Raw genomic sequence first — 13,892 nt, 5'->3', positions numbered from 1 at the left:
GGGGCTCTTCCTTCGCACCAGTGCTGCTATTCCTAGCTCCAGCTTCAAGGAGTTGATAGTACAGCGCAGCCGATTTATAAAAATCTCCCCTGCAGCGTACAAGTCTGTGTCACTTTCCATCAATCGAGTGCTGCAACAGAATGAATGTGGCAATCGCTGGCAACGCGTTCAACAATAAGTAGGTCAAACAACAGGCATTCAAATATTATAAAAATGTGTTTTATTCATTGAGTCACGAAGGATAAAAAATATTTGTTCTCTAAGCAGCTCCAGTTCTCAACCAAATAATGTTTTGGTTCAAATACAATCCATTTTAAAAGATAAATGTTATAATGACTTTTTCAAGGTAGATATGCTGCTAAATGAGATGTAGAAAAGTTGTTTTAGTAAAGACTAATATTCAGAATCCGAAGGTAGCACATGCAACAACCAATGCTATATACACTTCACTATAATGACCATACTGAATATGCACAACGTTCCCAATGGATCTCCCCATTAAGCCATCTTGCGCGCTGTCAGCATACAGCAGCAGTGCTCCAGCACAGGAACAGCCCAAGGTTAAATCACGTGTAATACATTGTAGCAGTCATTGCATACGACAAAGCTTGGTGTCACAAAAACTGGAAGAAGATGCTGACATGTTATGCTTCTTGTACACAATCCCTCCAAAGACCAACATTTAAAAATGTTTTTTTCATTCACTCAAAAACATTTTCTCATATTAGTAGCAGTCGATTCCATTTTCATCAAGGGTTCCGACAGTTGCTAGGATATCCTGCAGAAGAGACTGTGGGCTGTTTTCGATGTGGTCACTGCTTCGCTCCAGAGAGACTTGCAAAGCTTCCAGGTCTATTGTGCCTAAGGTTTCAAGCACCCAGTCAGATTCTTGAGAAGAAATGTTTCTTGGTCCATCACCATGCTCCCACGTGCCTTTAGACTGATGCTTTTTCAGAACATCCTCTATCCAATCAGTTCCACCAGTTTGTGTTGGCAAAGTTCCCTTGCTCTGGAGGTCTGATTTACAGTAATGCACTTTCAGGCATAAGAGGATATCACAGGACTTTTGAGCCACAGGCCTATCGCAGTCACAGAGTGCTCTGAGCAAGAACGGAAAAAGTTCTATTCGGCAGAACTTTTCCAGGGATTCTGCAAGAATTGAAGTCTTGGAAGTTGAGACCACTGCATAAGGACAGTCAGACAAAGACAGCTTTCCTATTGTTTGTTCTACAAATACTTCCGCCAGCACCAACCCGTTCACTTTCACTTCCCAGTCCAAATCGCAGTTTGTTGCATGTAGCAGTCTAAACATCATTTGCTCTTCGTCCCACATCTTCTTCATATGGCCCTGCCTGAGCCAATCTGTGAAGACCTTGACCACTGCCCTGCGTGGGAAAGCTTCAGTGTCTGTCAATAACATTTCCAAGAACTCCGACACAATCTTAGCCTAGGAGAACCAAATGGATGGGAAAGTAAAGGAGAAATATTAATTATGTTAAAAAATATATTAACTGTTAAGAAAAGATTCTTCAAGTCTCAAGACTCATCCATTCTAGTTGGGCACTCGAGCATCACCATATTTAAATCTCAAAAAGCATTTAGCCAGTCCTTTATTGTAACACCAGGAAAAATTGATTTCATATTTGCACTTTGTGATACTCACTAGAATATCACTGCTGTATTAGCAAAGAAGCCAATTCCCCCACACTCAAATCATTGAGATGAGGAAATCACTTGGCTAGAATACAAAAGTAAACAATTTTACTACTGCAGGCAATCATCAATAAAGCCTGTAACCACCCATGTTATGTCATTCTCAGGGTGGCTGAGGTCTAAAAAATGCCTAGTAAGTTTACTATTTGGATTATTTGCGCCTCACCGAACTACGATGTTCAATTATTTTGGTCCTCGCGCTGCGAGTAGTCATACCTATGTAGTTGAGTTCCTCACACTGCGATTAGTCATACCTATGTAGTTGAGGTTACAAGGGCATCCAAGGAGGTATATACCGCCTTCTGTGCTTCAATTAGTGTGTTTAAAAAGTTCCCAATGTGTTTTGAGTCCTAGGTCAACCTGGGATGTAGATTGGGTGTATGGTCAGACCTGGCTGTGGTCTTGGTTTCTTTTCATTTTTTTTTTATTGTTGGTGCCAGTTAGCATTTTGTCTGAATCCCATTATCTAGTCACTCTCTGAGCACGGTGGTCACCATTGTTTATCGAACCATGGTGTGGACACTCTTGTCAGTCGCTCAGCATCTACCTTTTCATCCAACCACCCAAGTCTGACACACCTCTCTTACCTACAATAGATCATCATTACACGGACAGTGACTGTACACTTACCTGTATACTTACCTTTTTACCTGGTTTCACTGAACCACACTAAGGTTGTGTCTATAAGTACCGTACACCATATATTCATTTGTGCTGACCTTTGTACACTTTACTCAACATTTTGAAGGAGTACCTACAAGGAATCATAACTGAAAAGGATACTGTATCACAGAGATGTACGAATAATTTCACACGTATCGCATATTCTCTGCAATAGGTGGGTTTTCTACAGTTTTGTGCATTTTATTTTGGTTTCAGTTTGGCGGTAACAATGTACTCTTTGGTTTGAAAGTGGACAAATTCCACCCCCAAATTTGGTACGATTACTTATGTAGTAGAGTCACTACATTAAGTTGTGCTATCCACTAGATTACCTATAATATTGAGAGCATGAATGGACACTATGCCCTAATGGAGAGGAGTTGTCACTTGAGATTCATTATTGTGTTGTGAGAACGTCTATTGTACATGATTTTCATTATTAATATTTACTCTTTTCGGAAAGACTATGGACCCGGAATATACACGGGTTATCGCCAGTCTGGCCATTCTGGTATCTTTGCGGCCAGTATACTTTTAATTTATTATCACAACTTCAAGCAGTGTGACTAATTTTCCAAGTCCTGAAGAATGCCCATGAACCTCACAGGGGTCAATCATGGGCAGAAACATGTTGGACCATCTACATGGGTCTATTTGATTAAAACCTCAAGTCGTCTTCTTTTTAATACTATCCCACTGGACCACTGAATAATATTGATTCGGCCCCTGGAGATAGTTGTACCTAACACTCCTTTTGCACTCTGTCTCCTCCATGCACCCTACAACATCACTTATCTTGATAATACCTCAGCTCCTCCCCACAAGGGAGTCGTAGCCCACACCCAGGACCTTGCTGTCTAATTGTCAGGGTGAGTGAGGGTTCTTGTCCTGAAAGGAAGTCTTCCCTGACAGCTCTCTCACAAACCCATACAATCGCATATAGGACACTATATAGATGTACCCTGGTTCATTTATTTTCGGTTTCTAGTTTACGACACTACGTACCTTTTGTGAGTTGCATGCAAGATAGGGAGCAGTACGTCATTGGTTGGGGCCCTCCTGCTAGATACTTTATGTGGATATAATAATGATTCGTTTAACTCCTTCAATGCCTTGAAGCTTGTGGCTTGAAGCATTTCTTACACCAATATTTTTTCTTCTAAGCCATTACTGATTACTCCAGACATGCCTGCTAGAATGTCTCGGGGTCTTCAGGTGTACAGCAGCTCCTGTTGGGGACCAAATGGTACAGATTCAGACGTCTAAATGCTGTTGTCTCCCTCTGTCGTTCAATGAACACCAGAGGCCAAATTTCAAGCTTGGACTTGGTTATGACTTGGTTATGAATAAATGAATGATTGCTTTTTGTATAGCACACGGCTACTCAATGAGTATCCCAGTGCTACGCAAAGAAGATCAGCCGAGGAGCGGGATTTATAGCTTAAAAAGATGCATTTTAAGAGATGTTCTAAAATTTGCCTACTTCGTTTGGGATCTAAGTTGAAGAGGAAGCTGATTCCAAATCTTTGCAATATATGCCAAAAGACTATTTGTTTGCAGTGCTTTTTGCCCCTGCCCCCAAAACGAAGTTGAATCTTCCACTACTTGGGTTAGTCAGTGTTGTCACAGGGATTCCAGAGGTCTGCCACCGCTGGCTCAGATAACGCACATATGTGTTGTGCGCACTTCTTCCTTCAAACTTCAGAAAGGAAAGATGCTGCACCACACTAATCATTCTGCAGCCCAGAGGCTGTCCCGTCCACTTCTCCACAGGGTAAACTGTGCCATCTTCGTTAAGCACGTCCAAACAGCCACATTGAAAGTACAGATATAAGATCAGGAGCACAACATTTGCACCCATAAGGAGTCCCCGCCACCCATACTCCTGACTCCCAAAATGTCAGTATTCTAGAAAATACAAAAGTGAGCCTGTCCTCGTGCAGGTGCATGCAATGTAAAGAATTAGAAGAACAGGCAGTTCTGCAAGCCCCCCAGGTTGCAGGCTACAAGTACCAATGTTAGCCATAAATAACTTTTCCAGTTTACAGATGGGTCTGCTGTAGCTAGAAACCCTGCATTGGGGCAACTATGATACAATGCTGTAAAACAGGCTGATAGGTTGTTTCTATCTAACAATGTTAAACTTGCCTAGCACTGAAATTGAATGTTCCATTTACCTTGTCAGTGCTTTCATGATCAGTTCTACTTAATTCAGAGTTGATGATGGACAGCTGTCCAAGCGTGCTCACCGCACTTGCTCTCACATAGCTTACAGGATCTTTTAGAAGATCCCACACAAGTTCCTTCACCTCTTCAAGAAGCAAGATCTGCTGGAATCTGTGATGTTCTGAAAAATAAAACGCAATCAAGCTTGATAAATAGCCAAACTGTTTTTGTTTTTCATGTAACATTTTTCTGAAGGCTTGGTGTTGCAGAACAAGAAATTAAGATACAACTTGGCCATCTGCTCACCCATAGTTATTTATCATAATTGCAAAGGAAAATTACTAGTCCTATTAAATAAAAAACTTAAATACATCTATGATCTGTGGGTAAATTACAACACTTCCTTTATTTTGATCATTGTATAATTATACATTTTACTGCATCAAATATGTGCTATGAGTCAACCCTCAAGTCTTTTCTTTCGTGGTGAGGTCCACATACATCTGTGACTGAGAGAGGTGTGAGGACTTTAAGTCAAATCCTGAAGCGTGGTGTTATTTAGCAAGGGGGTGAAAGCTGACTGTACACAGTGAACTGAAGGAAAGTTAATCAGGCCTGGTTACAAGATGGGTACTCGATCTGGTGATAATAAGTTGGTGAGTTCAGTGGCCAATAACAGAATTGTTTTACATACACGTTTTCAAGTGTTTTTAAAAAAACTGTTTTTTTACATTAATTTTTTCTAAAGCACAGAAATTTTGCAAAAGGATGTGAACTTTTTTATGGTGAAGGGATGGAAGAGGACAGTCTTGTCTTATAATAGTTTATAGTATGAATAGACAACAATTTTACATATCATACATTCAGGATTGGAGTAAAATTATTCGCACAACATTCAATATGAGAACCATGTGTGTTGAGTCAGAAGCCCAAATATTATTTCTATAGGGCTCTTATTCTATATCTTAGCAACCAATCCTGAAACGGTCTTAATATCATTGTTAGTTTGGAGAAGGAAATTACTAGAATGTGGAAAAAGAGACCCTTTGTCTCTCAATCATTCCATAAGTAAGATACAGGAACTTCATGGCTGTTAGTTACTCGAATTAATATCAAACATTACTTTCCATAAAGTGCTCAATGGTGCTAAAGTGCAAAGATTTCCTAGGTCTAATACAGACCCATAAAAAAGAGGCTAACGAGCAACTTATGAAAGGCTCTTTAAAAAAATAAAGTGCACCACGGCATTGTTTAAAATGACATCGTTTTAAAATAGGAAGAATAAATCTTGCACGCCACTTTGTAAAAACCACAAACTAGGACTATATGGAGATCTGACTGCATTTATTCATGCCTTATCACTTGGGATGGAAGAGAGGTCAGAATGGGTGTACTTGTTTGCAGGGAAGCCCAACATCAAGGGAATTAGATTGATTCTAAATCTAACTAAAATGTATCTGTGCTGTGGGATGATGTTGTTAATATATTTTCGTTTGTCAAATCAATCTTGCAGCATCGTTGTGGACAGCATTTAGAGAGGCTGTTCTAATGGAAAGCCTGCCTGTGAACATTTATACTAAAGTTCAGTTTAGACGCATCCAATTTTTGTACTACCCGTTTCTGATCTTAGGCTAATAAAAAAAATGTTGATTGATTTTAGTTGGTCACATGCAGTGTTTTCTCTGTAATACATGTATCTAACTTGTGTCTGTGGTTGAGTGCGATTTTCAATGATTTTCCACTGTGAACTGTTTTGGTGTAAAGGACAGCTTTCAATTGTGTCGTGTGCTAGTCGTTTGTAATGGTACTACTTTGGTCTTACATGACAATAAGAAAGAAAATAAGTTACTTGCCTGTAACTGCAGTTCTCCAGAATTGGCTTCTTTCATAGACTCACATGCTTGAATCATTCCCTGTCGAAGTGGGAGTCCCACGGTGCCATAGTAAAGCAGTATGTATTTGTATCAGCATCATAGGCTATATTGGCAAGGCAAAGTCAGTTTAATAGCCTATGTATGTCCTCTTCAAAAAAGGACCAAACTTGAACTATAACCAGTCAGGTGTCCCCCCCCCCCCCCTGAGACTCTATGAGGCCTGGAGACCACCACCGTTTATTAATATAGGAGGGGGCACGCGGACCCACCGCCATGGGGCCAGCACCTCCCCTGGGCTTTATTTAATTAAAGGAGGGGGCTGCGCTGACCCCTCTCTTAGCCTGCTGGAAGCCCTGGGGACCACAATCTTCCCGGGCTCATAGAATAATAGTACAGGGGGACACACGGACCCCCCACAACCCGGGTTCACCACCTCCCTGAGGCAAAAAAAAATAATATAGGGGGGAAGCCCAGAACCACCACCCCCTGGTTGCAAAATTTGATTATGACATAGGAGGCCGAGCGAAACCCCGTGCCCTGTGTACCACCACTTCCCTGGGTCAAAAATAGATTTTGAAGTGGGAGGGGAGCTGCACGGCAAACTACCAGGCCCTATACAGCCCCAGGGACCACAGCCACCCCTGGCTCAGCCCATGAACAACAAAGGAGGGGAGGTCGCGCCCCCTCCTGGAGCCGTACATGGCCCTGAGGACTGCCACCATCCAGGGATGGCTCCTATTATATCCCGGGGTGTCCCTGCCCGCCCCTCCCCGGGACATAGCTTTTTGCAAAGCAAAAGAACACCCTCCAGTACTAGCGGTGGGTGCCGTCAAAGTGCCCCAGCCAACTGGAAGCTGAGGTTTTATCTTTCCCTGCCTGACAAGCCTGAATTTCACTGAGTTTACTAGTAGAAGTGACAGCCAACAGCAAAGCGACCTTCCAGATGAGAAATTCAGGTCTGCCTTATGAATGGGCTCGAAGAGAGGCTTCATAAGCAGCGAGAGAACCAAGGTGAGATGCCATTCTGGGGGAGGGAGCGAGAGAGAGAGAGAGTGAATGTGCTTAGCGTCTGTACCTTGAAATTGGGATTAGGTGAACCTTCACAGACGCAGGTACTGATCTAGCTAGCGACAGGAGGTAGGGCAGAATCAGTTGAGGTGATGCCTCCAATGGATGCAGATTAGATTGCTGACATCATGAACAGAATATCTACCATTTTAATTCATACGTTTTGTTTGTAGGTTCGACTCTTGCAGTGGATAAAATCTCCCTACAGTCTTGAGGGATATCTAAATCTTTTTACTTGTCGAATTCAGGAGCAATGAATGCAATTGGAGAGAGGCTGGTTTTAGGTGTAGGACCTGACTGTTGTTCCTCGTTAAGATTGTTGGACTCGTCTGTAGGCGGATGTGATTGGACTCCAACAGCAGAAGCTCCGCAAACCAAGGCTGCCTGGGCCATTTGGGAGCTAATAGAATGAGGCGACAGTGCTCCATTTTAATTTTGTTGAGAAGGGACGGGAAAGTGGAAAGCGCCTGCATAAATCCCGGACCATCTCATTTAAAGGACATTCCCCTCACGACCCTGGGAGCAGGTTATAGACTGGCGCAGAACAGGCATTTGGTGTTCTTGTCTGTCGCCAAGATATCCAAAGCAGCTTTGCCCCACGGTGAAAATATTTTGTCCAGCTCATATTGATTCATTTCCCACTCGTGGCAACTATCTCTGGTTCTGCAGAGTGTGTCCACTAAGGTGTTTTTCACTCCTGGTGTGTTGTTTGTGTAGTAAGTTGTTTAGTTTCTTGAGGTCTAGGATGGGTCTCCATTCCCCTGTTTTCTTTAGTACAAGGAAAAAATGGGAGTAGAATCCCATGCCCTTCCGCAAACAAGGGACCTTTTCTATTGCACCACTGGCCAGCATTATTGGGGCTTCATTCCTCAATATGGTATGTCCGTAGTTTACTAGATCTAATACAATTTGTCAGACGTTATCTCTTTCCATTGAGGGAAGCAGATGGAAATATTATATATATGAAGGGAAGGAGTGGATGTAGCCGGTAACTGGTCTAGGTTACTGTTTACAATCTACATCTCAACCCTGGGAGATTGCTTCCGGTGGAGGCCTTGTTTGTTATAGGCTGCCCAGGTTGGTTGACGGTATGCCTGATGTTGGTAAGAAGGTCTATATTTGTGACTGAAAGGGTTGGTATTGTTGAGACAGCTGATAACCCCTTCTGTAGGTAGAGAAACATCTTCCTCTACCCCCACGAAAGGGCAACTTCTTAAACTGAAGAGTGCCTAGGGACCTAGCGGTGTCAGTGTCCGTCTTAATCTCCAACACTGCGTCATCTATGTGTTTACAGAACAATGTTTCTCCATCGTAGGCCATGTTCAAGATCTTCAATTGTACCTTGGTGTTAAAGGACGTTGCTTTAAGCCATCCTTGGCATCTCAAGACCGCTTCTCCAGCTAATTGGCGGAAACCTGAAGAGGCGATGTCCATTGCGCAATCCAAAATATCTGGGGAGGTGTGCTCATCCTCTTGGATAATCTTTCTTGCTTCCGCTTTTTTGTACTTAGGCACTAATTTAACTAAGCTGTTGACATTGGACCACATTTGTCGATCGTAACGACCCAGGATCACTAGCGAGTTAGCCGCTCGAACGGTGATAGTAGACATAAGGGAAAACATCTTCCCTATGTTGTCCAAGCACCTGCCTTCTTTGTCTGGGGGCACGAAGATGGGAGCACAAGGGTTTTTGGAGTGCCTTTGCGCAAGAATCCAGTTTGGGATCACCTGTGAGGCAAGTGGAGGAATCCTCTGTAACTCTGTACTTTTTGTCCATGGAAGGTGGTTGGGTGTTTCATTATCTTAATTTCCTCCTCCTAGATATAGTCAATGATGGGGATGGCCCTCACCGACTTCCTTGCTTGATCCTTGGAAGTCATAGAGGAAACAGTCTGAGTGTTTAAAAGAGGCTGGGAGATGAATTTGTGTTGCAGTCTGGTCCTTGAGTTTATTTAAGTCCCCGATGACCTCTGGGGTAGAATCTGAAGGGTGTGGTGGTGAAGGTGATGGAGCGGGACAGGGTAGTCATCCCACACATCCTGTGGGGTCGAGGGTTCATGTATTTCAACTTCCTTCCTTTCATCATCTAAGGATGTTTGGTCCTCTCTTGGTGGCACCACTATGTTCGTGGCAGGTGTTATCCTGGGCATTATAGACAGAGGAATATGCCTTGGTGTAGCAGGAAAGGTAGGCTGAGGTGGTGCAAGTGGCTGCTCCTGAGGAGGGTCAGTATGGCCTGCAGATCCTGGACTAGCAATATGGGCATAATGCCGCTTGGGAGGGGCATAACATTGATGATAATAATGCTCTACCTTATCTTCATGGTCTTTCTCCTGGTATTTTACCTAGAGCTCTGATGGACTATGTCTTCCCAAAAAGGCCCATTGTCGTCCCACTCCTTCAGGTCCAACAGGTGATTTGGTGGCAAAGGTGAGACCTTGTTAGGGGATGTCAATTCCGGTCTTAAAGCTGTTTTTATTATTTTTATTATCATTGATGGTCCCATCGACGATGTAGTCATCAAGGTCGCTGGTGCTATCGTCAACATCATTTTTGTCAATGTTCTTGCAGTTGACTGTGTTGTCGAAGGTGTCAGCGGAGTTAATACTGCCGTCAACGGTGTCTGAGTGGACATTACTCTCGTCGACGATATGAGTGCGCCAATGGCTGTCGTCATCGAGGTCTTCGACGGCGATGGTCTCAAAAGGGTTTTGAAAGGCTCACTTGTCCTCAAAATCGCCGTTTCTGAGAAGAGGAAGAACACTTACGCTCCCCTGTCTTCACAGATGGAGTACTAGGTTGAGAGGAGGCCACCTCTGTGGAGATGAGTTTTAACTTCTCCTTTCTCAGAGGGTCTTTATGATGAGCTTTTAAGACCTTTCTTTCCTCCACAGATGACCCCAAGTCAGGTGATCTTGACCTTTTGTGGGTGGATTTCTGAGTTTTAGACTTCTGTAGCCACAGAATGCTCAGAAGATCAGATGCTAGTGGGTGTCTTAGGCGCTAGCAGGACCAGGGCACGCTATCTTTTTAAAATTTGCGCCGCATTGACACAGCCGGCAGCTTAGTCGCGCTTACCTGCCGTATCTGCATTTCTGCCTATTTTTAACCTCCTTTTGTTGTGCAGGTCCCAGAGCTGCTGACATTGGATCTGACTTCATTTAATCACCCCGCTTGCCCCCTGTTAGACCTGGCACCTTGGCGTGAGTCTCCCTTCCACTTTTTGCTGACGTGCCTCCGATGTTTTGCTGGTTTTCCGATACTCAGGGCACTGCGCCACGGCTGATCCGTGCCGCAGTGCAAGTGCTCCCTACTGTAAAATTGTACATGCGATTGGTATCCATGATTGGTTCTTTGGATTTACTGTTAGTCCCTAGTAAAGTGCACTAGAGAGTGCCGGGGCTTGTAGATGCCAATACTGCTGGTGGGCCTGCAGCGCTGGTTGCGCCACCCACCGAAGCAGCCGTAAAGTTGTGTCTGGGAACTGCGACCGCAGAACCCGCGTGCGGTCTCGTACTGTCACGCTAGCTGGGCAAGTGTCCCCACTTGCCAGCACCGACCCTTCCCTTGACTACATATTAGTCACCCCTATGGTAGGCCTGCGGGCAGGGTGCGTTGTAGGTGTAAGGTAGGACAAGCCCTGATGTGCGTGGCATGTCCTAGTAGTGACTTACAACCAAGACCGTATTTCACTATTGAAGGCTACCTGCTCCATTAGGCCAGACTGAGCTGCTGGGATTATTACACCCTATAATCCCCGCAGGCTCAAGGAGCATGGTAGCGAGTCATGTTTAGTATGCCTGAACTCAGGATGATAAAATATTTCTTGTAGTCAAGTCTATTTTAGTATCTTGGGTTTGCAAATGCTAGTTTTAGAAAGTGAGCATTTGCTTGCTTAGCCATTTCAGCCCGCCTCTGCTGGTATGTGTATCTGACTGTCTGGGATGTGTGAGTGACAGGGCTGGAGGGATGACAGGTGGTGAATGCGCAGATTACACCTTAGTGGGAGGTAGGAGTGCCTCTTGACTCGAACTGTAGCTGTGCTCGACCACCACAATGCTGGCTCCACCCTCCTGGGGAGCGGCGGATGACTCTGCCGACGCATGGCCCAGGAAGGGCGCAGCCCCCATCAACAAGGTACTCTGGACCCCCCTGTCCGGACAATGCTGGCTCCACCTCCTGTGGGGCGTCTGATACGCCTGCCCCTCACACTGAAAGCAGAAGCCGGAGTACACCCACCGGGGTACTCAAAGACTGAGAGTGGCTATGCAAAGGCCCCCCTGGCCTGCGAGAACAAAAGAATTGGCCTATAAACGAAGGAGCCCTGCTCCTTGAAAATTAGATCCGGTTTGGGCCACAGAAGGACTCTGCCCTACGAGAAGGACCGTGAGAGACAAGGAAGGGTGCTGACTCTTGCCCGTGTCTGGTGCCTTGCTGCTGAAGGAGAGGAAGAAGAAAAGACTACGAAAAGACTTTTGCTTTACTTTGTGCCAAAACTCTGCTAAAGAAGATCTCCAAGACTTGCAACTGAACTTGCCCCCTGACCAGCATCCCAGGACCAGTGGACGCTACCCCCTTGGAAGAAAGCGACTGCGGGTGCTGACCATCGCCGCAGCACCGACGGAGGAATCTCCTCCAAGGCAACGACATCCACCTGACCACCGTGACCGGGGCCCAAAGCACAAGCGAGAGCAAAGTAAGGACCAGCCGCCGCTGGCCCGAACACCGTGACCGCAGCTGCACCGGGAGCCCGAGAGCAAAGCGAAGGAGGACCCGTCCGGTCCGAGCTCTCGAGGTGACTGCATAACGAGCTGCCACTCACCTGCAAAGACGGACAGTTGCCCTGTGAGAATCCGCAAGGTCGGTAGCCTGCCCGACAGCCCAGCTGTGCGCCCACAGCTGCACCGGCACTTGGCTGGGTACGTCCTGCACTTGGGGACCGTACTGCCACTTGCCACCGCCGCACAGCCGCCGTCTCCAGGGTCGGAGCGGACGACGAGGAGAGGACCCTGCCACCACAGAACACCGCTGCCCCGGATGACCCGTGACCTGCTCGGCTGAAGAGCCGCAACGATCAGCGACCCCGGGAAGGCAACGCGACGTGGGACAGATCCCCTGGAAGCCGCCGGCTTCACAAGAACTTTGGTTAACACCGGCCTACGGGCCTCAAGAGAACTGCATAAGAACTGTGGTAACCTGAACTGAGTAAACTTGCAACCGTTATCATAAAGTACGTGGACTGTATTCACAAGCCTGCTTAAAATCTATATAAAGATATATATTTTTACAGAATACAGTCTGGTCTCGTTGTGTGGTGGGTTGGTTGTAAAGGTGTACTATTGCAAGTGTTTAACCCTATGTGCCCCAAAGATTAGCCTACGACTGCTTAAGCCACACTACCTAGAGGGTAAGCAGAGGTTGTCTGGAAGGTAACCCTCAGCCCTGACGAGGAAGAGAGAGTCCCTGCTTGTCGCTAGTGTTGCACTGCGCCAACTAGAGCCTCCCCCTTCCTACATTGGACGCAGCGGTGAGGATTTCGAATTTACACTTGCGATATCTATACCTGAGCTTCTGACCACTACACAAGGATTACGGTCCAGTTACTTAGCCACAGACTTTGCTTTTTGAATTTTGCCGAAAGAAGATTCCGAGTGCGAAAACCATGCCGGGCACGAAGAGCCTGGATGGAGCGGAGTCCACAACCTCCGAGGTGTTGGAGGTGGAGTGGGACGCCGCGAAGCTGGATAAGTACTCCAAAACTGAACTGAAGTTTTTCTGTAGGAAACTCAAGGTTCCGCACGCTGGTTGCAAGAACAAGCCAGAGCTCTACAAGGCCCTGAAAGCCTGGATAGAGTCCAGAAAGGCCCCGGAGGATCAAGACGCCCTCGCCGAGCAGAATGCGACGGAGGAGCAGAATGCACTTGGGGATCTGATTGATCTCGAACGACGAGACAGCGAGCACAGCTTTGGTAAAGGCCTGTCGCCAGAGGAGCTGGCGGACAGGAAGGAAACGAGGAATCACGAAAGAAAGCTGGCAGAATTGAAAATCCAGCTGGAGCTTGAAACGAAAAGAATGGCGCTGGAAGAGCGAAAGCACCAGATGGATTATGAAGTAAAAATGAGGGAGATAAGTCTCAAGGAGAGAGACTTGGATCGTCCTCCCTCTGGTGGCAGCGCATCACCAGTGCAGGTAGAGTCAAGAGTGCACATCCCGAAGGACGTAGTAAAGGAGTTCTTTAAGGGGGATGACATAGGACAGTGGTTTAGGGCATACGAGGTAGCCATGTCCTCCCACCGGGTCCCTGACAAGGATTGGGGAGCGGGGTTGTGGGGAAGGTTCCTTAGCGAAGGGAGAGATACCTTGCTAGATTTGCCCGTAGAAAATCAGAGATCCTATGCCCACATGAA

At 45.8% G+C, this 13,892-nt stretch overlaps 1 protein-coding gene across 1 annotated transcript in view; it reads right to left on the bottom strand.

The window, feature by feature from the left end:
• Positions 1-201: 201 nt before the first annotated feature.
• The window catches only part of BRAT1 (BRCA1 associated ATM activator 1), a 191,940-nt gene continuing 178,249 nt past the window's right edge, over positions 202-13,892 (bottom strand). The window contains exons 13-14 of the mRNA XM_086940635.1: positions 4,554-4,723; positions 202-1,447 (exon numbers count right to left, since the gene is read on the bottom strand). Coding sequence (XP_086796761.1) covers positions 725-1,447; positions 4,554-4,723 — 893 coding nt within the window. The 3' untranslated portion in view covers positions 202-724. The remainder of the gene's footprint in view (positions 1,448-4,553; positions 4,724-13,892) is intronic.

This window comes from Lissotriton vulgaris, chromosome 10 (assembly GCF_964263255.1).
Source record: "Lissotriton vulgaris chromosome 10, aLisVul1.2, whole genome shotgun sequence".
Classification (NCBI taxonomy): Eukaryota; Metazoa; Chordata; class Amphibia; order Caudata; family Salamandridae; genus Lissotriton; species Lissotriton vulgaris.
The sequence above is the reverse complement of the archived record's forward strand: the minus strand, read 5'-3'. Positions and strand labels throughout refer to the sequence as shown.